At 63.6% G+C, this 22322-nt stretch overlaps 4 protein-coding genes and 5 non-coding genes across 9 annotated transcripts; all 9 read left to right on the top strand.

Annotated features, from left to right (window-relative positions):
* The first annotated feature begins 88 nt into the window (after positions 1-88).
* ALDH16A1 (aldehyde dehydrogenase 16 family member A1) lies at positions 89-5714 on the top strand. Its single transcript, XM_031963417.1, is given in 18 exon segments — positions 89-244; positions 739-841; positions 924-1050; positions 1261-1439; positions 1553-1630; positions 2600-2781; positions 2864-3016; positions 3264-3449; positions 3539-3634; positions 3784-3920; positions 4053-4158; positions 4241-4368; positions 4453-4620; positions 4706-4910; positions 5004-5075; positions 5077-5190; positions 5283-5405; positions 5526-5714. Coding segments are annotated over 18 exon segments (2436 nt in total). The 5' UTR covers positions 89-130; the 3' UTR covers positions 5691-5714.
* A 5541-nt stretch (positions 5715-11255) lies between these two features.
* On the top strand, positions 11256-13317 carry RPL13A (ribosomal protein L13a). Its single transcript, XM_031963414.1, has 8 exons — positions 11256-11356; positions 11564-11636; positions 11848-11913; positions 12112-12213; positions 12415-12500; positions 12678-12737; positions 12890-13012; positions 13198-13317. Exons 1-8 carry the CDS (start codon positions 11342-11344, stop codon positions 13282-13284), a joined length of 612 nt encoding a protein of 203 aa, XP_031819274.1. The 5' UTR covers positions 11256-11341; the 3' UTR covers positions 13285-13317.
* Positions 11707-11789, top strand: LOC116423111. The gene has a single exon (XR_004233580.1). It is a non-coding gene; the product is annotated as a small nucleolar RNA Z195/SNORD33/SNORD32 family (small nucleolar RNA).
* Positions 11955-12045, top strand: LOC116423118. Its single transcript, XR_004233587.1, has one exon. It is a non-coding gene; the product is annotated as a small nucleolar RNA SNORD35 (small nucleolar RNA).
* Positions 12254-12341, top strand: LOC116423113. Its single transcript, XR_004233582.1, has one exon. It is a non-coding gene; the product is annotated as a small nucleolar RNA Z195/SNORD33/SNORD32 family (small nucleolar RNA).
* LOC111719960 lies at positions 12527-12598 on the top strand. Its single transcript, XR_002769869.1, has one exon. It is a non-coding gene; the product is annotated as a small nucleolar RNA SNORD34 (small nucleolar RNA).
* On the top strand, positions 13050-13135 carry LOC111719961. The gene has a single exon (XR_002769870.1). It is a non-coding gene; the product is annotated as a small nucleolar RNA SNORD35 (small nucleolar RNA).
* Positions 13318-15827: 2510 nt separating the features above from the next.
* Positions 15828-20119, top strand: LOC116422688 (vegetative cell wall protein gp1-like). The gene is made up of 3 exons (XM_031961733.1): positions 15828-15944; positions 19064-19549; positions 19728-20119. The coding sequence occupies exons 1-3, from the start codon at positions 15828-15830 to the stop codon at positions 20043-20045; spliced, it is 921 nt and encodes a 306-aa protein (XP_031817593.1). The 3' UTR covers positions 20046-20119.
* Positions 19870-22319, top strand: LOC100913245 (40S ribosomal protein S11). The gene is made up of 5 exons (XM_031963416.1): positions 19870-20142; positions 21122-21253; positions 21330-21405; positions 21491-21620; positions 22110-22319. The coding sequence occupies exons 1-5, from the start codon at positions 20128-20130 to the stop codon at positions 22231-22233; spliced, it is 477 nt and encodes a 158-aa protein (XP_031819276.1). The 5' UTR covers positions 19870-20127; the 3' UTR covers positions 22234-22319.
* The last annotated feature ends 3 nt before the right edge of the window (positions 22320-22322 follow it).

The following is a 22322-nucleotide window of genomic DNA, read 5'->3' as shown; positions in this document are numbered from 1 at the left end:
CCCATTTCCGGTACTTCAAGCGAACCAATGGGAAGCTGCGGCGGGAAAGGGGCGGGGCGTGCGCTGAAGGGGGCGGGGCTCGGCGTGTTCCGGGAGGCGGGTCCCGGGGCTGCAACTTGTAGCAGGCGGCATGGCGGCGGCGGCGGCCACGGTCACGGGCCCTTCGGCTGGGGCGTCCGGGGTCCGGAGCATCTTCTCCACCATGGACTACGGCCCCGCGCCCGAGAGCCCCTCGCTGGTGCTGGTGAGGCCCCCCCAGCGCGTGCACCCCTGCAGCCGGGCGCCCCGGGCAGCGCCGCCCCTCCGCCCCCTGAGCCGGCCCGGCCCCCCCCCCCCCCCCCGCCCCCCCCCCCGCAGGTGCCTGACTTACCCCCCCCATTACCCGAGTGCCCCGCCCCCGCCCCCGGGCCAGCCTGCAGCCCCCGCCCTGGGGATCCCGAGCCCCGGGTGCCCCCCGCGGCCGCTGTCCGGGCCCTCTGCACCCCCGCGGCCGCTGGGACTGCAGGCTGTATGTGCTTCTGCCGGGCTGCGGGGCCTCTGGGCCCTGGCCCGTTGGCAGCGGACTCTGCTCCCGCCGGCACCTGCAGCCTCCGGGAGCCCCGCGGGCGGACTTCCGGCCCCATCCTGGTGTCCCGGACCCGAGGTCACGAGACTTTGAGCCCGGCCCGGGATCTGCCTCCCCCCCCCCCCCCCCGTCCGGTTCTCCCGGGCCCCCTGACGTTGCCCCCTTTCACTCAGGCCTGGCTGGACAAGCAGGGCTCGACCCTGGGGCACTTTGTGAACGGAAAGTGGCTGAAGCCGGAGGGCCAGGAGCCCGTGACCTGCAGGGACCCCTGCTCAGGTACCGGCCCCCCCTTGTCCCCAAGCGCCCCGGTCGTGCCCCCTCCGGGGCCGGGCAGGGGCGCTAAGGGCTCTGTGGCCAGGCGAGCTCCTGGCCAGCTGTTTGCAGGCCGACGACGGCTTCGTGGCTTTGGCCGTGGACGTGGCCGGGCGGGCTTTGGAAGCGTGGAGCCCCCTGCCCGGGGCCGCCCGGGCCCAGCACCTGCTTAGGTAAGGGGCCCCGGCCTGGTTCCTCTGCCTGCCCCGGGGACGGGACGGAAGGGGAAGTGGGCCGGACGCAGATGTTTCTGCCGCTTTGGGACCGGACCGGGCCGCAGGGGCTCTTCCCCCGCCCGCGGGGAGTCCCTGCAGGATCGGAGCCCCTGGGGGACCTGGGAGGAGGAGTGAGCCGGCGGCCGTGCCCACCTCTCCCTCCCCCAGGCTGGCAGAGACGCTCCGCAGGCACCAGAAGCTGCTGTGGACTCTGGAGGCCATGGCGTCGGGCCGGGTGGTGCGCGAGGTCCGGGACGGGGACCTGCCCCTGGCCCAGCAGCTGCTGCAGTACCACGCGAGCTGGGCCCAGACCCAGGAGCAGGCCCTCTCCGGATGGGAGCCCGTGGGTGAGACGCCCCCGCCCCCCTGGCGCTCCCCCGCCCCCAGGGGGCGCCCCCGGCCCTCTCCCCTGGCTGCCCCGGCAGTGGGCATGCTGCCAGCCCCGCTCTTCCTTCCCCAGGAGTGGTGGCGGTCGTCCTGCCGCCAGCGTTCTCCTTCATCGAGATGATGTGGAGGATCTGCCCGGCTCTGGCTGTGGGTAAGTCAGGGCCGAAGAAGGCCCTCAGAGGGCTACCCCGGACCCTGGGGTGAGGGGGGCCCGGCCCAGCCTTCCTCGGGCCTTTAGTCCAGGCCAGGGCCGAGGCTCCTTGGAAGGATCCTGGGCCCAGCCTGATGCTGGGGTGAGGGGGGCCTGGCCTTCCTTGGGCTGCTGCATGGAAACCTCTGGGCCAGGGCCAACGCTCCTTGGAAGGTTGCTGGGGCTGACCCCCGGCCCCTCCTCCTCCTCCCCACCCCAGCCCCTCCTCGCCCCCTGGGCCCCAGTCTGGCCTCAGTTCCCTGGGCCTCTGGCAGCTCCCTCCTGCTGGGCCAGCACCATCTTTTCTGAGCCCTTTGCCCCTCTGGTGCCTCTGCCCGCTCGCCCCCACCCGCCCTGCTGCTCCCGCCCATGCTGGGCACTCTCCCCTCGGGCCCTCCTCTCTGCTGGTTTCCTTGGTAATTCTGGCCCCACTCTGTCTTCTGGATGTCCTCACGGCACCTCAAACTCGTATCCCAAACAAAGTCCCCCATCCTAGTCGGGGGCTCCAGCTGCGACTTTGGCCGGTTCTACAGTGTTTCCTCCAGGCCGGGCACTTCTCCTCATGGCCCCAGAGATAAGTGCTGCTGGGGCCCGCTTGCAGCCAGGGAAACTGAGGCAGGCCGAGGCACCGGGACGTTCCTGAGGCTGGCCCCTCCTCTGGGCAGCACCAACCCCTGAGCGCCCGGTCCTTCCCCTCTGGGCCCCCCACATGCCCTGCGGCCCTGGTCACCTCGCCTGCCGGGGGCTGCCTGCCTCCCGGCTCTCCTGTCCCCTTAGCCGCCCTCTGTGGCCCACGCAGCTTCCCCGTCCGGGCTGGCCGGCTTCCCCTGCCTACGTGTCACTCCTTCTCCTGTGAGCCCGTGGAGGCCGGTCCCGTGGGGGGGGGGAGGGGGCTTCTGTCAGGCCCTGACCGGCTCCTGGCCCCCCCAGGGTGCACTGTGGTGGTCTTTGGAGGCCCGGCCTCCCTGAGCGCGCTGCTGGTGGCCCAGCTGAGTGAGGAGGCCGGGCTGCCTCCCGGAGTCCTCAATGTGGTCATGGGGACGGCCCCGCCAGAGACGCTGCTGCCCGGTCTGCCCGGCGTGGCCAAGGTCGCTTTCTCTGGTCCTGTGCAGGTGCGCCACGGGGGTTGGCACGGGGATGCCGGCTTGGGAGCTGCGGGCTCCGGGCAGGTGCCGAGTGGTCGGGTCCCCCCAGGAAGGCAAGGCCTTGCGCCGGGCACTCGCTGGAAGCGGTGCGGACCTCTCCCTGAGCCTGGGCACGGAGTCTCTGCTGGTGGTCACGGACACGGCCGACCTGGACTCTGCAGTGGAAGGGGTGGTGGACGCAGCCTGGTCTGACCGCAGCCCAGTGAGTCGGGGCAACAGCGGGCTCTTCCTCGTGCCAGGGGGGGCACAGGGCGCAGAGCAGGTGGAGGGCATGGCATGGGCTGCAGGGCACAGGGGGGCCACAGGGCGTGGAGGGAGCAGGGGGGGCCTGAGGGCAGAGGGCATGTGAGGGGGGAACAGAGGGCACAGAACAGGTGGGGGGTGTGGCATGGGCCGCAGGGCATGGGGGGGGTGCTGCAGGGCGCGGCTGACCTGGGCTCGGGGTTCAGGGGGGGCTGCGGCTGCTGGTGCAACTGTCTGCCTATGAGGAGATGCTGTGGAAACTGGAGACCCGCCTGCGCAGAGTGCGCCAGGGCCGGAGCTTGGACTGGGCTGTGGACATGGGCACCCGGGGGCCAGCCGCCTGGGAAAGGGCCCAGAGCTACGTCCAGGAGGCACAGAGCCAAGGGGCCCAGGTGAGGAGGCTGCGCGGCCCGGCGGGCACCTGGGGGACCCGGGGGGCTCAGGGGGCTCCGGGGCTCCTGCTCCTCTTTGTGTCTTACAGATATTCCAAGATGGGAGCACCCCCCCGCAGAGCCCGTTCTTCCCCCCGACGCTGGTCCTGGGCTTGGCCCCAGCCAGCCCCTGTGCCCAGGCGGAGGTGAGCGAGCGGCGGCCCACGACCCCAGCCCAGGAACAGCGGGGTGCGGGCCCTCGCCAACCTCAGACTCCCCCCCACCCCCAACCTTCACCAGCCTCAGACTCCCCCCAGGCCCTCCCCAGCCTCAGACTCCCCCCTGGCCGCCGCAGGTACCCTGGCCTCTGGTCACCGTCTTCCCCTTCCGCACGGCCAAGGAGGCTCTGGCCATGAGCAACGGCACCCCCCGAGGGGGCAGCGCCAGCGTGTGGAGCGAGAGGCTCACCCTGGGCCTGGACCTGGCCTATAAGTAAGGAGGCCCTGACCCTGCCGGGCCTTTCCCTCAGTCTTCCCCTCTGGGAAATGGGGGCGTAGGAGCAGCCCTGGGCCCAGCCCCCCAGGCTGGCTCTCCCGTGCCTGACGCTCTGGCCTCTCCCGCCAGGCTCCTCATGGGCACCGTTTGGATCAACGCCCACGGCCTCAAGGACGCGGCCGCCCCCGTGGGGGGCTGCAAGGAGAACGGCTCCGCCTGGCACGGGGGCCCTGATGTGAGTGACGCTCCCCCTGCCCCCTCCCCTCGCTCTGGGCCTGCCCACGCCCTAACTGCCCCCCCCCCCCACACTCTCATAGGGGCTCTACGAGTACCTGCACCCGGTGGGCATCCCCCCGCGGCCCCAAGGGCCCCCGCAGCTTTTGGACTACGACAAGTTTGGCCTGTCGGCGCCCCCCGTCCTGCCGTCCGGTACCTCCCCCGCCAGGTCAGCTCCTGCTCGGGCCTCCAGCACATCCCAGGGGGGGAGGGGTGCGGAGGGAGGGGTCCTCAGCACAGCCTCTTCCCACAGCGCGACCGCCCCATATGGGGTCTTTGTGGCCGGGCGCTTCCAGAACCCTTCCAGCCGCAGCTCCAGGCCCGTCCTGGGCTCCGGCGGGCGCATCTGTGCCCACGTGGCGGAGGGGGGCGCCAAGGACATCCGGGAGGCCGTGGAGGCGGCACACAAGGCGGCAGCCGCGTGAGTGCAGTGGCAGGAGGCGGGGGAGGGGAGACCCCAGCCCCGGGGCCCCCCTCACCTGCCTCTGTCCCTTCTCTGCCCCCAGCTGGGCCAGCCGGGTGCCAGGGAGCCGGGCGTCGGCCCTGTGGGCACTGGCTGACGCGGTATCCCAGAGGAGCCAGGAGCTGGCAGAACAGCTGGTGGAGGTGACGGGCAGCGACCTTGCGGACACTCGGACTGAAGTGGTGCTGAGCATTGCCCGGCTGCGGGCCTGGGGCGCCCAGGTCCACGCCCAGGGAGCCGGCCTGCACGTGAGCCTCTTCCACCTCCTGACCCGTACCCCTCCTCCTTGCCCCCCCCAACCCCATTCCCTGACCCCTGACCCATGCCCCTTCTCCCCACAGAGCGCCGGGCCCCATGGGCCTTTTCTGCGCCTTCGAGAGGCTCTGGGCGTGCTGGCCATCGTCTGCCCGGAGGGAGCAGCCCCTGCTCGCCTTTGTGTCTCTCATCGCCCCGGCCTTGGCCTGGGGCAACGCCATCGTCGCGGTGCCCAGCGGGGCCTGCCCGCTGCCGGCTCTCCAGCTCTGCCAGGTACTGGGCTCTGCCGCCCGCCCGCCTTTCCCTCCCCCCCCCCCCCCCAAGGAGTGCAGCGCCCCTTCTCCAGCACCCTTTCTTCCTGGCAGGACATGGCCGGCCTGCTCCCCCCCGGGCTGGTGAACGTGGTGACGGGAGACCGCGATCATCTCACCCGCTGCCTGGCCCTTCATCAGGACGTCCCTGCCCTGTGGTACTTCGGCTCTGCTCAGGTACTCCCGTTCCTGCCCGCACCCCTGCCCTCTTTTCAGTGCCTCTCGTTGAGGCGACGGCCGGCCCGGGGTCTCCCAAGGCTCTCCCAGCCCCGCACTGACCTCTGCTCCTCTTCCCAGGGCTCCCAGTTTGTGGAGTGGGCCTCCGCTGGAAACCTCAAGGCCGTGTGGGCAAACGGAGGCCGCAGCCGATGCTGGGACCGGGAGGGCGAGGGGGCCGGACCCGAGCTGGGCCTTCGGGCGGCCCGCACTAAGGCGCTCTGGCTGTCTCTGGGAGACATCTGAGCCCGGCCCCAGGCCCACAGGGCCTCTGGGCCCAGGTCCGGCCCTCGCCATGGTCCCCTCCCGAAGAAACGATCTGACGTCCGTCCAGCTGGCTGATGAGGAAAGAGCGGCGAACTGGGGGTCGGGACTCACAGGCGGCTCCAGGACCCTCAGGCAGCCTTCCTTGGGCGGTCTCTCAGCCCGGGGCCTCCTGCCCGCGTTCAGAGCCTTCCACGAGGGACCCTCTCCCGCGAGGGGCAGCCTGGCCACCTTCTGGGTGGCAGGAAGCTTCTCTGCTGGTCCCCAGGCACTCCTCCGTGTGCCAAGCAAAGCAAACCCACTCCCTGGCCCCGTGCGGCCGCTTCTCCCGGAGGCTCCTTCTCTGGGAGGCCCCTCGGCCCGAATCCAGAACAGACCAATGCAGACGGGGCGACCAGCCCAGCTCCGTGGTGGGGAGTTTCGGGCCCGGGCCAGGGGGCTCAGCAGGGAAGCCACTCTTCCTGTGGGCTCTTAACCCCTCGGTTCCTCCGTGTCCCCCAAGTCTTCCTTACTCCTGGAGTCCTTCAGTCCCTGGCTGCCATCCCCCCCAGTCCTCCGACACCCATGGGTCTTTGTACTCTTAAGTCCAACCATTTTAGCGAGTGTTGGGGCCAGGGGCACCCGAGTCCACCCTCGGGCAGCTGCCGTCCTGGGCGGCGAGGGAAGGAGGGACGAGTGACCGTCGTGCGCCGGGCGGACCGCTGGGCAGGGACAAGGAGTTTGAGGCGGGGAGCGGAAGGGACGAGGTTTTCAAGCTTGACGATGATTTGAAGATTATTTTCCCTTCCCTGATATCCTGTCCTCCCTTGCTTCCCAGAGAGCCCCCCAGCTGCCGAATAATGTCATGTCAATTAAAGATCTTTTTACCAAAATGTGCTCTGTCATCCCTCAGTTTCCCTGAGATCCCCCTCCCGGAACAAATGTTAGGTTAAAAATGAGAGAAAGAGGAAAAGTCATAGCTGAGCAAGGAGGAGGCCTGAAAACGCACCCGGTGTGGGCGGCGCGGCCCCTCCCGCTCGCCTTGCCAGCCTGGCGGGTCCTTGGGAGTTTTGTTCCATGGGGTAGGGTCTATCCGCCTGTATCACTGGGTGGCTGGGCTACATTTCCATCCTGCTCCTAGAGACCCTCCTGGCTTCTCCGTCCGTCTCAGGTTCCTGCTTCCCTCACAGGCGGGGATCTTTGGTGACATTCACTGCCGGCTGCTTGGCCGTCGTCATCCAGTTCCGAGGCCATCAGCAACCTTGGGACATGGTCCCGGCCTCTCAGCTCTCTGGTTCATTGGGAGGGAGCATCTGGGTCTGATTTGCCACGACAACATGGTGCTTTCCTCGCTGCCCCCTTAGGCAGCTTTGCCAACAATGCCTCGGGCGCAGGACATGGCTAAGCGCGGTGGGTGGTTCGCTGTGGGATGTGGCCCGAGGGTTCCGGCCTCTCTCCCCTTCCCTTCTCTGCCCTGCCCCTTCCCTGGCTCTCCCGCCCTTGGGAGTCCGGGTGTCGGTGCTGCCATCTCCGCTTTGCCTCAGTGTGTGAGAGCCCGTCCCCGTCAGGGCAGAGAAACTAGAGGTTTCCTCAGCCCGATCCCCTCGGAGGGGCCGAGCGCAGGGACTCTGCAGCCATGGCTGGGCCCAGACCTCCCCACTGGGGCTGAGCCAGGCCAGGAAGGACCAGGTGTCCCCCTGCCTCCTGCAGCGCTACTTGAAGCCACCAGAGGGCTCCTCCCCATGGATTCCCAAACTTTTCTCAAAATGCCTTTCACTTTCGATCTCGATGTCTGGCCCAGACCTTCCCGGGACCTTCCGTCCTGGACAGGGACCCTGGTGCAGGGCCAGGGACAGCATGCCTGGGGCCCAGGGGCTGGGGGCGCCCGGCCCCCAGGGGCTCGAGCAGGGAGTGCCCGTGTTCTGGATGGGGCTGCAGTGCCTCCCACTTCCTCGGGGCTGGGGATGCTGGCTACCTGAGGGATACAGGGGGTGGGGCGGGCACCCAGGTCTCAAGGGCTGTGAGAAAGGGGGTGCAGGGTTGCCAAGGGACCGAGGGCAGGGGATGCCTTCCTGGAAGGTTGGGCATGATTCACAGTAATGAGGCGGGGGCAGGAAGCAGGGTGGGGGAGAAACTCAGCCACATGAAGGGGGCTGGGGAGGGGCCCGGACGCCCAGGTCCCTGGCTGAGCCGGCTCTGTCCCCCAGGGCCCAGGCAGCATGAGGGGCCCCAACTCAAGATGACCGGCCCGGCCCCAGCCTAGCCCCTCACTGTCGTATTCCCAGCAGATGGAGCGGGGAGGCAGATGAGGGAGAGCCCCAGGGCGGGATGGGGAGGGACAGGCAGGGGACGAGGCTGGGGCAAGGGAGGGCAGGTGAGGGGGGCCCAGGCAGGGCCGGAGGGGAGGCAGCCTGAGCACGGAGGTGGCCTGGACAGGGCTCCCAAAGGCAGGAGCCCAGGCTGCTCAGATGGGGAGAAACAGAGGCATAGGGGAGGCTCGGAGAGGGCAGACCCTGCTCAGCAGACCTCCCGCTCCCAGGCCTCCCTCCTGCTGCTCCTGCTGCCCCGGGCCCTCGCAGATCCCTGCTCCTTCCCAGACAGCCCCATCAGCTCCATCTACCCCGGCATCATCAGCACCTTGGTGAGAGTCTCCCGACCCTGCCTCTCCCCACCCTCCAGCCTGCTGTCCCCTCTTCTGCTCTGGCTCTGACAGAACTGATTTCTGGGGCATCCGTCCCCGAGTCTCCTGTTCTTCCTGTCTCCTTCTGGCTCTCCCCAAGCCCAGGCGGCCGGCCCTCCCCAGGCCCCCGTTCCCCCGGCCCTCCCCCAGGCCCGCTCCCGGCAGCTGACCCTCCCCGGGCCCCCGCCCCCACGCCGGCCCCTCCCCAGCCCAGCGGGCTGACCCTCCCGGGCCGCTCCCCATGGCCGGCATCCTGGGCCCGGCTCCCGGGTGGCCCCTGGGTTTTGGGGGCCCGGCCTTCTCTCCCAGACCCATACAGCCGAGGTGGCTTCCCCGTCGGCCTCCGGGTCTCCCTGAGCCGAGGCGGGGCCGGGGCCTGCGGTCCTCCCCATGGACTTATGCTGGGGCTACCCGTCGTGTCCCAGAAATCCGGGTGGGGATAGTGGGGGGAATGGGGCTCCCAAAGTTCTGGTCACGGGGCGGGATCCCCCCCGCCCGGAGGCTTTTCTCCCAGGGCCCGGCAGTGCTGGGGCCCTGTCAGGGCCGGCGAAGGGAACGCTGGACCGCCTGAAGTGGTGGCGGAAGCAAGCTGCGGGCCCTGGAAGCGTGTGCCCGAGATGACTTTGTGGGTCCAAGGCCAACCAGGTCAGTCCCCAGCGGGATCCTAAAAATCCCAGGGGCCTTTTCCTCGGGGCCCTGGGGCCCCCGGTGTTGGTGGGGGCTCAGGCTGAGCCTGAGCTAGGGGGGGGAGGCCGGGGGGGCCGGTGCCGGGGACGGCCCAGGGGGGACCGCGGGGACACCCCATCCCCTCCCTTGGCCCCCAGTCCTTTCCCAGCTGTCTCCCGTTTCCAAAGCCAACATTTCCTCCTGCTGGAGTCTCCAACCCGGGGCCCTCGGCCCCTCATCACTCACAGAACTTCCAGCCCTCCAACAGTTCCTGCCAGCCAGGTGAGGTGCCCGGGGGGATTGCCCAGGGCCCAAAGGGGGGGAGGGGGGCAGTAAAGGGTTTTCCCCATTTTCCCCCCTCCTCCTGCCCCCGTTTCCCACCAGGCCCTGGAGGGGCGAACCCCGGCCCCTCCAGCTTGCTTCTGGGCGCTGGGCGCCAGACCTTCTGCTGGTCTGGTGGGCACTTGGAATGGAACAGAGGGAGGAGGGAACCCCGAGCCCCAGGTCCCGGTCCCCCCAGGTGGTGCTCCCCCCGGGCGGGTGGGATTCCCAGGGGGACCCACGGCCCTGAACCTGGGGGCTTTTGCCCGCTTCCCGGGGGTGGAGGTGCTTGAAAATGCTAGCTGGAGGCCTTGAGGCCCGGGGACGGGGCGCCTCCTGGAAAGGGCCCAAGGCCCTTTTCTTGGGACAGGCTCCCCTCCGGGGGCTGGGGAGGGGGCCTGGGGCCGATCCAGCCCCCTCTGAAAAAGCTCTGAGGACTCAGATCATTTTACCCTTTTCTCGGTCAATTGTGGTCAGATAAAAGGGTGGGGAGGGGGTGGTGGAGTCACGGCCCTCGGACCCCCAACGCCCCGGCCGAGCCTGGGAGGGGCTGAGGGCTTCAGTGTGAGGTGGGGGCTCCACGGGCCACAGGAGGGGAGGGCGGGGACCCCGCCCACCCTGCTCCCCGCCTGCGGGACCCCCAGGGACCACAGGGAGGGGCTGTGGCGGTGCCGACGCCGGGCTGGGACCCCAGGGACCTGAATGAGTGGGCTGTCAGCGGCTGCCCACGCCCCTGCTGGGACCCCCAGGGGACCAGAATGGGGAGGGGCTGTCAGGTGCTGCCGACGCCCCTGCTGGGACCCCAGGGACCTGAATGGGAAGGGCTGTCAGCGGCTCCCGGCGCCCCTGCTGGGACCCCAGGGGACCTGAATGGGGAGTGGGCTGTCAGCGTGCTGCCGACGCCCCCCGGCTGGGACCCCCAGGGGACCAGAATGGGGAGTGGGCTGTCAGCGTCCCGACGCCTCCTGCGGGACCCCAGGGGACCACAATGGGGAGTGGGCTGTCCGGCGCTCCCGACGCCTCCTGCTGGGACCCCAGGGGACCACAATGGGGAGTGGGCTGTCAGCGTGCTCCCGACGCCTCCTGCTGGGACCCCCAGGGGACCACAATGGGGAGTGGGCTGTCAGCGCGCTCCCGACGCCTCCTGCTGGGACCCCCAGGGGACCACAATGGGGAGTGGGCTGTCAGCGTGCTGCCGACTCGCCGCGGCTGGGTCCACAAGGGGACCAGAATGGGGAGTGGGCTGTCAGGCGCTCCCGACGCCCCCTGCTGGTACCTCAGGGGACCTGAATGGGAGGGGCAGTGAGGGAGCTCCGGGGTTCTAGCAGAAAATGCAGGGCAAGATCCCCAGGAAAGACCCGGAAGAGAGCCCAGCTAGGACTGAGGGAGGGGAACTGAAGCCACGCCCCCTACTGGTAACTTAGCAACCAGAGCCCTGGCAGCCCGTGGACCCGCTTAGGAGATCCCCCGGCAAGGCTGGGGGAGGGGCGGGGAGCAGGGTTTGAACACGCTGCCGCCCGGCGGCGCAGGAACCCAGCACCGGCCTGGCGGGCCGGAGTGCGCATGTCTGGGGGGGAGGGGGGGGGGGGGGGGGGGGGGCGATCGCCCCTCACAAAGATGGCAGCAGCTCGCCCCGAAGGGGCCCCTGACAGACAGGGAAGCCTGACTCAGGCAGGACCACGTGAATCTTCCAGGAGCCCCGCCCCCCTCCACAGGCGCACGAGCTCGGCCTCTGGAAGAAGCGTCTGCCTTTGCGCCTGCGCCCAACCCCACGGAGCGGCGCGCGGCCGCCTTCTCTGGAGCCAACCCGCCCACGGCTTGTCGCGCCTGCGCAATAGCCCCTCGCCGCCCCCCCAGGGGGAGGAGCGAGGCGTTCCTCCACCTATAGGGAGCCGCGCCGACGCAGCGTCACTTCCGATGCCCCTGTGAGGTGGATAAGGAGGCCCCGCGGTGGAAGAGCTCCTTCTTTTCCCGGGCGGCGTCGGCAATGGCGGACGGGCAGGTGAGTGCTGCTGAGTCTGTGGCGGGCCCAGACTTCTCCGGAACCTCGGCCGACGGTAGCACGGCCCGCGGGGCAGCGCCGGAACCACCCAGCGATGGGGCAGCGGGGGTTGAGCCGCGGGACGGGCCCGGCCGAGGCCGGGAAGAATCACGTGGCCTCAGGGTCTCGGGCCGGCCTTGACCCCCGCGTCTCCTCCTGCTCCCTCAGGTGCTGGTGATCGACGGGCGGGGCCACCTCCTGGGCCGCTTGGCGGCCATCGTGGCCAAGCAAGTCCTGCTGGGTAAGTGCGGGGGCGTCCGCGCGCCACGTGGGCCCGGGGACGGGGCGAGGAGCCCGGGAGGGCGCGCGGCAAGGCCGGTGATGAGGAACATTCACCATCTTTCGTTCGAGTCTCGCGACCATGAGACCAAACCATGCACCGCTCTGAGGCCTAGCCCGACCCCCTCCCCCAGCCTCGCTCCGGCGCTGACTCGGGCTCCTTGTCCCCGCAGGCCGGAAGGTGGTGGTGGTTCGCTGCGAAGGCATCAACATCTCGGGCAACTTCTACCGGAACAAGCGTGAGTCGGGCGGGCGCGGGCGCGGGGGTTCGGGCGCGGCTGGCAGGTGATGTCCTTTCTCACGATGGTCTTCAGAGGGCCGGATCTCTGGTCCCTGCTGATTGTGCCTTAAGGCGTAGCTGATGCTGGCCCGGGGGGAGGGGGCCTTTCCCGGTGCTCGGGACAGCTTTTCACCCCCTTCTTCCCCCCCCCCCCCAGTGAAGTACCTGGCCTTCCTCCGAAAGCGCATGAACACAAACCCCTCCCGAGGCCCCTACCACTTCCGAGCGCCGAGCCGGATCTTCTGGAGGACCGTGCGAGGTAAAAGGGGGAGAGCGCCCTGCTCGTGGTGGGGCTGGGCCCGGGCTGTGATGATGGCGACTTTTGTCACAGGTTCGAGTTTAGCGACCATGAGATGACAAGATCCATGCACCTCCATCTGAGCTCTCTGGGGGGGGGGGAGGGGCATTTGGTGCCCAGCTAGAGAGAGGGGTGGCCCCTCACTGGAATTCTTCTCTCCAGGCATGCTTCCCCACAAGACCAAGCGAGGCCAGGCTGCCTTGGAGCGCCTCAAGGTGTTTGACGGCATCCCCCCACCCTACGACAAGGTGAGCTCCCCACGGGTCTGCCCCCTGGCGTCGGTGATGCTCTGTTACCTACATTGTTTGAGGTCTCCCTGAGAAAACCAGTGTTATCTGAGACGCCCAACTTCACACCAGCCCTGGGTGGGAGGCCCATCCCTAGTGTTCCACCATCACCCCATTGATTGGCTCCTTCCCTTGCAGAGGAAGCGCATGGTGGTCCCAGCTGCTCTCAAAGTGGTCAGACTGAAGCCAACCAGGAAGGTGGGTGCAATGAGGTCTTTTCCCTAACATTGGGGGGGATCTTTTCAGAATTGGGTGCTGGGAGCCTTTTGGAGCCCTGCTCCCCAGGTTTTGATGAGCAGAGAGAAAAGGTGTCTCGAGTGTGATTTTTGTCCGTGTATTCCCCACTACAGTTTGCCTATCTGGGGCGCCTGGCCCATGAGGTTGGCTGGAAATACCAGGCTGTGACTGCTACATTGGAAGAGAAGAGGAAAGAGAAAGCCAAGATCCATTACAGAAAGAAAAAGAAGCTTACGGTGAGACACGGGTTGGGGGGAGCCACTGGAGACACCTGGCAGATGATGTTTGTTCTCACGATGGTCTTCGGATGCCTCCAGGGTACTGCCGACAAAGCCACATGGCTCAGCTGATGCCAGGGGGCTTGCGGGGAGGGAGCTGCCCGGTTCCTGGACCCACAGTCACAGTTCGTTTTCTCCCACAGAAACTACGAAAACAGGCAGAGAAGAACGTGGAAGGCAAAATCCACAAATACACAAAGGTGCTGAAGAAGCACGGGCTGCTGGTGTGAGTCCAATAAAGTGTATCATCTACGGCAACCGGACTCCTGGCTCCTTCTGTCCCTTTGTGCCAGTGCCTCCCATCAGGGGAGGGAGTGCTTTGAGGGCCCACACACACAGCAAGCAGGGCTTGAAAGGACATTCAGTGCCATAGGTTTGTCCTAACTGAGTCCTTAACTGAGGAAGGAAAGATTCCTAAGGTGGGATGCCTGCCTCTGAGGAGTGCTTTGTTTTCCCTCCGGGGTTAAAGTGATGTGGCCTGGGAATGGAGAGAGGGGTCAGACTACATCTGCATACAATCTTGGGTTGAGGGCCCTGGGAGGGATGGGGGGAGAGAGGTCCTGTGGGACTTGGAAATCTCCCCAAAGACAGAGCTTGGTCTCTACTGCTTTGTACCCACAGTCTGGGTGCTTAATAAATAAAATGTTGAATTTTTTAAAGCAAATTTTGGTTAAAAGCCATTTAGGGGTCTGGTGTTGGCCATATTAGGATTTTTGCTTCCTTGCCTTGAGGTCCTATCAAACTCAGGTTGTACCACCCGGAACTCTTTTCTGCTTCAGTGCTTTTTCCTTTGCCATCATCTTCAGAAAACTGCTTACCATTCTCTGGGATTCTTGTCCCTTCCTAACCTCAACAAGTTTGTCCACCAAGAGCAAGTTTTTCTCCTGCCCATTAGGTTCTACTTCAGCTCTGAGAAGCCTGGCCTCTCAAGTGTGCAGTTGGGTGCCCTGGGTCTCCCTAACTTAGCTTTAGGCCTGTTTACCTACCAGACTGATCAACCCCATCCCACCCCCAATCAACAACTTTACCTTACTTCAGGCCCCTCCTAGTTAATTGGAAATAGCCCGTGGCCGTGGATTACTCCAAAGCCCTTGATTGTATTGAGGTCCTATATTCCAACAGTCCCATAAGCAGAGGTCAACCTTGGTTCCCAACATCTTGGCTGTAGATAGGCCCTGGGTGCAAGGAACAGATGAATCTAGAATGCCTTCCAAAGGGAAGAAAATGCCCCAAGTAGGGGAGAGCCCCAGCTGCTTGGTGGGAGGGTGGCTGAGGGAGCACCCTCAAAAGTACTGCATCAAGGCAGGTATTCCTTTCTGCGTTCACCTCCGGGCAGATGGAGGCAGAGGCTAGTGTGGCCGTACCCATTTGAGTGGCTAGGGAGGCTTTCCAGGTGGTTGGGGGCTGATGGTAAGTGGGAACCACTAAAATGCAATCACCTGTGAGCACTCTTCTCTGAGGATGTGATGGGGGCGGGGCAGTTCTGTGAGGAACTCTGGGTTATAAAAGGGAAGGAGTACCCTACCTGAAGCAACTGAGATCAAATCCAGCCTCCCAGCACACGACCCTGAGGGAGTTCACTTTGACTTTTCCTGGAGAGGGACATGGCCAGACCCAAATTAAACTAAATCGGGCCACCAAGGCACCAAACTGAACAAGAACGAGTATAGGGTCGTGGGTTAAATCACGGAGAAGTGGGTAGGAATGAGGTGACCCAAGGGAAATGGGGGGGGAAGCTTCCACGGTGGCCATAGACCATTGGACAAGTCAGTGTCACAGCATCTTGGGAGAAAAAGTGGGAGTGAGGCCCTGTGCCCCTTTAAAAGGGTTGAAGGAGAATATTGATTTGCAATCCACGGGAGGGATTAGGATTAAGGAAAAGGGGCCACCTTTCCCGAAGGGTTGGCTCCGGGGCATGGGGTACAGTGGTGGTGAGATGGAAGATGAGGGGGAAAGGGGCACTTATGTGGACAATGGGATTTTCAGTTCTGTGCAGCTGAATGTTCAGGCCGGGAGGAGGCAAGAAGACATTGAGGGGTTTGGCAAGGGCTGACTTGGGGAGGGGACCTGCCAGGGACTTGCAGGACGGAGCAGGATCACTCTGGGGCAGGAAAGTCCGACTCTCCTTGATCCCACTTGTACTTTTCTTGGCAAGGATACTGGTGATCTACCTTCTGCTGCTCGGCCTCTAACGAGTGAGGAGCAGACCCGCAAGGCTCAGTGATCTCCTCCAGGCCCGGCGCTCTCCCCATTTCCCTACCCAGCCATCCCACTGGAGAGCTCAAGGAAGAGGGCTGGGCAGCTGGGGAGAGCCAAGAAATGGCAGGAGGTTAGTCAGGAATTCCTATTAAGGAAGTGTTGGGAGAGCCAGCTTAGCATGCCCGGGTGGGGCAGGCTGGGAGCAGACTATTCAGGTCCAGAAATCTGGAAGGCAAGCAGCGAGAGGGGCCGGTGTCATCCCCCCTTCGTGCTCTCCCTGGCCCTGGGTCCTCTGACAGCACACAAGGCTCCTCCTCTTCCCCGCCAGATTACCAGAAAAAGCCTCCGTCCCCTCTGGACTCATTGCTCAGCCCTTGGCAGTCCAGCTTCTGAGTTCATGAGAATCTCAAATCCCCTGAGCTCATTTGGATCCTGGGGCTCAGTGCCCAGAGTAGTAGCCTGTAGGCAGGAGGACCTGAGTTCAAATCCAACTTTAGATTGGCTGAGTGACTGTGAGAAAGTCACAATTCACCAGCCAAACAAGAAGCACCTGTTAAGTCCCAGCCCATGCGTAATGCTGGGGGTACAAGGAGTGGTACAAGAGTTACTGCTCTGTCTGAGGGGAGACAGCATCCTGGGAACCCAGGATAAAGACCCGGGCCTTCATGAAGGCTGCCTGGGGGAGGCAGGGGTTAGGGGACCTGAGGGGACAGGGAGGGCCAGAGGAAATGCTGGAGGAGCCGCCAGGTGGGCTAGAGTACATGAAGTAAGGTGTGAGGGGTGAGGAAAGCTAAGGAGGGCCCCCCAGTGTCAAAACAGCATCTTGTGTTGGATCCTGGGGCCAATAGGGAACTTGCTGGATTTGATTGACGACTGGGGGGGAGCGTGACTGGGGCAAACCTGGGCTTCAGAAAAAGCCTTTTGGTGGTTGAATGGAGGAGGCCCCAGGTGGGGAGAGGCAGACAGGCTCTCATCTCTCTCTCCCTCCTTCCCTCCCCCTTCTCTCTCCTCCTCTTCCCTCTTCTCCTTCCCTCCCTCTCCCATGCCCTTTCCCTCTCCCTCTCCCTCACTCCTTTCTGTTAGGGGCCAGAACTCGAAAGGAGGAGCTCAGTCAATGGGATTGATAGGGACAATAGTTATCTCATTTAGCCTGGTTCCCTGTGATTGATTTAATCGTAGAAGGAGACTTTATGGGCCAGAACTTGAGACAAGGCACTAAGTGGGATTGAGGAGACAGTGGTTAAATCTAGTTTAGCATTGATTTAATCCTATAACAAATAATGGTTTCCTGGTGATATAATGATTGGTGTATACTCAGTGTGGGGCATATAAACTAGAAGCCTCAGGGGCTGGGAGGACAAACTCATGAGAAGCTCTTGCCTCAGTCAGGGAGATTCAGAAGCCAGAGAAGGAGGTGGGAGCAGCAGCTCTCTGAACCAAGACCACAGAAGGCTTCTAAGAAAGCTAACCGGGCCACAGGAAAGGAGACAAGACTTGGAAAGAGACAATAAAGGATTTGGAGTTTAACTCCTGGCTGCGTTTGGGGGGATTCCTGAACTGAAACAAAGGCTGCCTCCAGAGACCAAGGAAAACCCAACACGAGAATATTACATTTTAGAGAAGAATATTACACCTTTCTCTTCCCTCCCTCCCTTCTCCTCTGTCTCTCTTCCACTTTCTCTCCCCCCTTTTCATCCCTCTCTTTCATCTTTCTTTTCTCTTCCCTGTTTGTGGCAAGCACTGGAAACAGAGAGGATGCCCATCAGCTGGAAAATGACTGAATCAGCTAAGGCATGTGTATGTCATGGAATATTATTGTTCTGTAAGAAATGACCAGTGGAAGGATTTCAGAGAGGCCTGGAGAGACTTACACGAACTGATGCTGAGGGAAATGAGCAGGACCAGGAGATCATTGTACATGGTAACAAGATGTATATTACAATCCATTGTGGCTCTTTTCAATGTCGAGGTGATTTGGGCCAATTCCAATAGACATGATGGAGAGAGACATCTTCACCCGATGGAGAGAGACATCTTCACCCAAAGAGTGGATTGTAGAGTCCATTCAGTATGGATCACAGGTTTTTTTTCTCCCCCTTCTTTTTTTATTAAAGCTTTTTATTTTCAAAATATATACATGGCTAATTTTCAACATTCATCCTTGTAAAACCTTGTGTTCCAATTTTTCCGTCCCTTCCCCCCGACCCTCTGTCTTTAGCTGGAAAATAATCCAATATATTAATTCTTCTGTACATATTTCCACAAATATTGTGCTGCACGAGAAAAATCAAATCAAAAGGGGGAAAAAACAAGAAAGAAAACAAAATGCAAGCAAAACAACAAAAAAGGTGAAAATACTAGATTGTGATTCACACTCAGTTCCTCCCTTTGGATGCAGATGGCTCTCTCCATCAGACCATTGAAACTGGCTCAAATCACCTCATTGCTGAGGATGGCCAGGTCCATTAGAATTGATCATCATATGGTCTTGTTGAAGTATATAATGATCTCCTGGTCCTGCTCATTTCCCTCGGCATCAGCTCCTGTCAGTCTCTCTGGGCCTCTCTGAAATCCTCCTGCTGGTCGTTTTTTACAGAAGAATAATATTCCATAATATTCATATACCACAATTTATTCAGCCATTCTCCAATTGATGGGCATCCATTCAGTTTCCAGTTTCTGGCCACTACAAACAGGACTGCCCCAAACATTCGTGCACATGTGGGTCCCTTTCCCTCCTTTAAGATCTCTTTGGGGTATAAGCCCAGTAGTAGTATTGCTGGGTCAAAGGGGATGCACACTTTGAGGCCCCTTGGGCACAGCTCCAAATTGCTCTCCAGAATGGTTGGATCCATTCACGATTCCACCGACAAGAACACAAGATTTTCTCAGGGTGAATGCTGAAAACTATGCATATGTTTTGAAAATAAAAAGCTTTAATAATTAAAAGCAAAAAAAAGAACAATCTCGGGGAGGTAATTGATGTTATATCCCCCTTGTACAGATGAGTGCAGTGGGGAAGCCGGCCTGCAGACTTGCCCAGGCTCACAGCACTAAAAACTGCCCGAAGCTTTATTTGGAGCCAGGTCTTCCTTATGTCAAGCGCCCCAATGTGCCTCCTAGGAGCCTCTACCCACAATTGGGGCCAGCGAGATGGCACATTGGGTAGAGTTAGGAAGACTTCCCCAGTTCCAACCCGACTCACCCCAGACACAAGATGATTAGCTATGTGACCTCGGGCAAGTCACTTGTTTGCCTCAGTTTCCTCATCTGTAAGGAAATAGATGATTCACTCCATATCTTGGATAAGGAAACACCAAACAAGGTGGAGAAGACTCCAATACATAGGAACAACAACAAATGCTTTAACTCTCCTTTTTCTCACTCGGAGGGAAACGAGCAGAACGCTGGATCCAGGGCAATTCCAATAGACTCAGGATGGAAAATGGCATCCGGCCAGAAGCCTGGAGACGCCTGTGGAACCAAACATCCAGTTTTCTCCTTTTTGTTGTTGTTTGCTTGCCCTTTTTTTTCCCCCTTTCGGTCTGATCTTCCTTGCAGGACACGACAAAAGGGAAAACGTTTAAAAGAAACGCACCCATTTAGCCCGTCTCGGACTGCTTGCAGTCTGGGGAAGGGAGGTAAGGGAGTTAGGGAGAACAATCTGGAACGCAGGGTCTTACAAAAACTCGTGAGGGAAGGAACCGAGCATTTATTAAGCGCCTACAGTGCCCGGGGCACGTGCCATAAGGCTTTAAGCACCTCTCATTTCTTTTGCATGCGTTTAAGCTTGAATTACCCCCGGTTTAGAGAAGGGGGAGGGGGAAACATCGGGAACGCGAGGTTTTGCGAGGGCGAACGCTGCAAACTCTGCAGGCCCAGGAAAAGAAAAAGCGAGTGTTGAGACCCCGCGGGAGGCGGGCGCCCTCATACAAGCGCCAGCCACTGGCTCGGGCTGCAGACCCAGGCCTCCGGAGGCCGCACGTGCCGGAGATCCCCCGGAGGGTAGCCGGGCTGGGCCAGGGCCAGGTCTGCGTGCGGGGGAGGGGCTCGCTGCGGCGCGCGGTCAGCCCTCAGAGGCTCCCTGGGGAAACGCCTCCGAGTCCCTCCCGGCCGGGGCCGGCCGCCCCCACAGCCCGCGCCGCGGCCTCCCCGCCGCCCCAGGACCGGACAGAGCCCCGCCTCCCGCCGGCCCTCCCGCTGCGGGACCCCCAGGGGGCGCAGTCAGCCCGCCCCAGGCCGAGACGTCCGCGCGCTGTGATCTCGCCCGAGTCTCGCTTGCCTCGGTCCCTGCCCGTAAAATGGGGCCCCGGGAGGGCGGGGGGAGGAGCCTGGCCCAGCGGCTGCCACAAAAGGCCCGATGCTGTGAAACATCGCGGTCCCTCCGTGTCCCAGCCTTCCCCGGGGGCCCGTCCCCTACAATGAAGAAAAAAAGAGGCCACATCGGGTCTGACTGTGCCCCCAACTTCCGCAGGGGGAGTCGCGGGGCAGGGCCGTGCGGGGTTCCAGGCCGCAGACTCACAAAGAGGCCGCCGCTGGATTGGCGGACGCAAAAGAAAAGGGCCCTGGGGACGTTCCGCGGCGGCGTCCCACCGGAAGTCCCGCCCCACGCCAGGCCCCACCCACTCCCACGTGGTGTTTTTCCTTCTCCGCCCCCTGGATGGACACCACGTGTTCCTTCTCCGCTTCCCGGAAGTCCTGCCCACGTCCCCCTCTAGCTCCGGTCTTGGTCCCCGCCTGCCCGCTCCGGCGTGTTGCGTCACTTCCTGCTCGGCCCTTGCCTCGTGTTTAAGGAGACCCCGGCGGCGGCTTTCCGGTCCTTTTCGGTCCGTTCGTCCTAGAGAAGAGGAGCGGGAGACGAGCGACGCGGCGCCATGGCGGACATCCAGGTGCGCGCATGCGTGGGCGCGGGTTCGGTTCGGTGGGGGGGTGGGGAGGACCCCCTCCCCCCGCCGCAGGTCCTGCCGCCCGCGGCCCCACGTGGCTGCGGGGTCTCTGAGGGGCCTGGCCCCCGGGGCTCCGACTCCCCTCCCGTCCCTGAGGGTCTGAGCCCTCTGCGTCTCTGCCGTCTCTGTCTCCCTCCTGTCTCTGGGCACTGCCCGGTCTCTCTGATGTTTGCGTCTCCCCCCTTGTCTCTGTGCCCCTTTCTGTGTCTGCCTCCCTCGGCTCCCTGCGCCCGCCCGCTTTCTGCCTTCGCGTGTCTCTGGCCTGTCTTTGCCTCCCTTCGGCGGGGAGTGCGCCCTCCCGGCCCCTGGCGAGTGTGCGCGCCCATCGGCCCCTCAGATGTGTGCCCATTAGTTCCTGGGGAGTGTGCGCCCAGCGGCCCCCCCCCTCACCCCCGTGTGTGCCCAGCGGCCCCCCCAGTTATGTGCCCAGCGGCCCCCCCCTCACCCCCGTGTGTGCCCAGCGGCCCCCCCAGTTATGTGCCCAGCGGCCCCCCCAGTTATGTGCCCAGCAGCCCCACCCCTCACCCCCGTGTGTGCCCAGCAGCCCCCCCAGTTATGTGCCCAGCGGCCCCCCCCCTCACCCCCGTGTGTGCCCAGCGGCCCCTGGGGAGCGTGTGCCCAGCAGCCCCCCCAATTATGTGCCCAGCGGCCCCCCCAGTTGTGTGCCCAGCAGCCCCCCCCAGTTATGTGCCCAGCAGCCCCACCCCTCACCCCGTGTGTGCCCAGCAGCCCCCAGTTATGTGCCCAGCAGCCCCCAGTTATGTGCCCAGCAGCCCCACCCCTCACCCCCGTGTGTGCCCAGCAGCCCCCCCAGTTATGTGCCCAGCAGCCCCACCCCTCACCCCGTGTGTGCCCATCTGCCCCTCCACTTGTGTGCCCAGCTGCCCCTGCCCTGACCCCCCACTGTGCCCTCTCTCTGCAGACTGAGCGTGCCTACCAGAAGCAGCCGACCATCTTCCAGAACAAGAAGCGGGTGCTGCTTGGGGACACGGCCAAGGAGAAGCTGCCCAGGTACTACAAGAACATCGGGCTGGGCTTCAAGACCCCCAAGGAGGTGAGTGCCCGTTAGCCCCCCTCCCCCCAGCCCCTGGCTGCCTGCCCCTCCCCCTCACTTTCTCTCTTCCCTCCAGGCCATCGAGGGCACCTACATTGACAAGAAGTGTCCCTTCACTGGCAACGTCTCCATCCGAGGCCGGATCCTGTCTGGTGAGTCGGGGGCCGGGTGGGTTGGGGACGTGGGACCCCTGCCCTGCTGGGGACCCTCCATCATCTCCTGTCTCGCCGCCCCCAGGGGTGGTGACCAAGATGAAGATGCAGAGGACCATCGTCATCCGCCGGGACTACCTGCATTACATCCGCAAGTACAACCGCTTCGAGAAGCGCCACAAGAACATGTCCGTGCACCTGTCACCCTGCTTCAGGTAAGGGCCTTGCCCGGGGCACCAACAGGAGCCAGGATCTCGAGGGGGGGTGTCTGAGACCCTCCCTCTGGGCCCGCCTGTCACTGGGCCACCACTTCCTCAGAGGAAGGACCCTGAGCCAGGCTGGGGAGGCCCCTCCTCCCACTGGGTGCCAGCCTCTGGGCTGAGCGCTGCGGGTACCAAGATGCCGGCTGTGCCCTCCGTGGCCCCACGCTTGTGCAGGGGGTGCAGGCTAGGTCACCCTGGCCCCGAGGAAGGCCTCAAAGGGCACTGCCAGCTACCCCCTGACTGGGTCCTGCTGACTGCCCGCAGGCCTCCAGGCTGAGCCGGAATTGGTGTCCACTTGGCCCAGCCCCATCTCCCTCCTTCGGCCTCAGTTTCCTCTTTCATTGTGACGGAGGGGCTCAGGTGCCGGCCTTGTGAGCCTGGACCCCGCAGGACCTCTGGCTTGGGGGTCGGCAGCTGACCTTCCGCGTTCTGTGCCCGCAGAGACGTCCAGATCGGAGACATTGTGACTGTGGGCGAGTGCAGGCCCCTCAGCAAGACCGTCAGGTTCAACGTGCTGAAGGTCACCAAGGCAGCCGGGACCAAGAAGCAGTTCCAGAAGTTCTGAGCCCCCCTGGCGGGGGTGGGGCCGTGTGCCAGAGTGCCCGCTGTGGCCCTGCCAGCTGCTTTGCCAATAAAGACATCCTTTCCCTATTT

This window comes from Sarcophilus harrisii, chromosome 3 (assembly GCF_902635505.1).
Source record: "Sarcophilus harrisii chromosome 3, mSarHar1.11, whole genome shotgun sequence".
NCBI lineage: Eukaryota > Metazoa > Chordata > Mammalia > Dasyuromorphia > Dasyuridae > Sarcophilus > Sarcophilus harrisii.
Note: the sequence above shows the minus strand (reverse complement) of the source record. Positions and strands in the feature narration are given on the sequence as shown.

Excerpts from the sequence above, each read along its gene's own strand:
- RPL13A (XM_031963414.1), top strand. Across the intron at positions 12,214-12,414 it reads CTTCTGGAGGACCGTGCGAG|GCATGCTTCCCCACAAGACC; the intron begins GTAAAAGGGGGA and ends TCTTCTCTCCAG. Across the intron at positions 12,501-12,677 it reads TCCCCCCACCCTACGACAAG|AGGAAGCGCATGGTGGTCCC; the intron begins GTGAGCTCCCCA and ends CTTCCCTTGCAG.
- LOC116422688 (XM_031961733.1), top strand. The coding sequence starts at position 15,828 with ATGCTGGGGGTACAAGGAGTGGTACAAGAGTTACTGCTCTGTCTGAGG. Across the intron at positions 15,945-19,063 it reads GCTGCCTGGGGGAGGCAGGG|AGAAGGGGGAGGGGGAAACA; the intron begins GTTAGGGGACCT and ends CCCCCGGTTTAG. Across the intron at positions 19,550-19,727 it reads GCTTGCCTCGGTCCCTGCCC|GGGGAGTCGCGGGGCAGGGC; the intron begins GTAAAATGGGGC and ends CAACTTCCGCAG.
- LOC100913245 (XM_031963416.1), top strand. Across the intron at positions 21,254-21,329 it reads GCTTCAAGACCCCCAAGGAG|GCCATCGAGGGCACCTACAT; the intron begins GTGAGTGCCCGT and ends TCTTCCCTCCAG. Across the intron at positions 21,406-21,490 it reads CCGAGGCCGGATCCTGTCTG|GGGTGGTGACCAAGATGAAG; the intron begins GTGAGTCGGGGG and ends CGCCGCCCCCAG.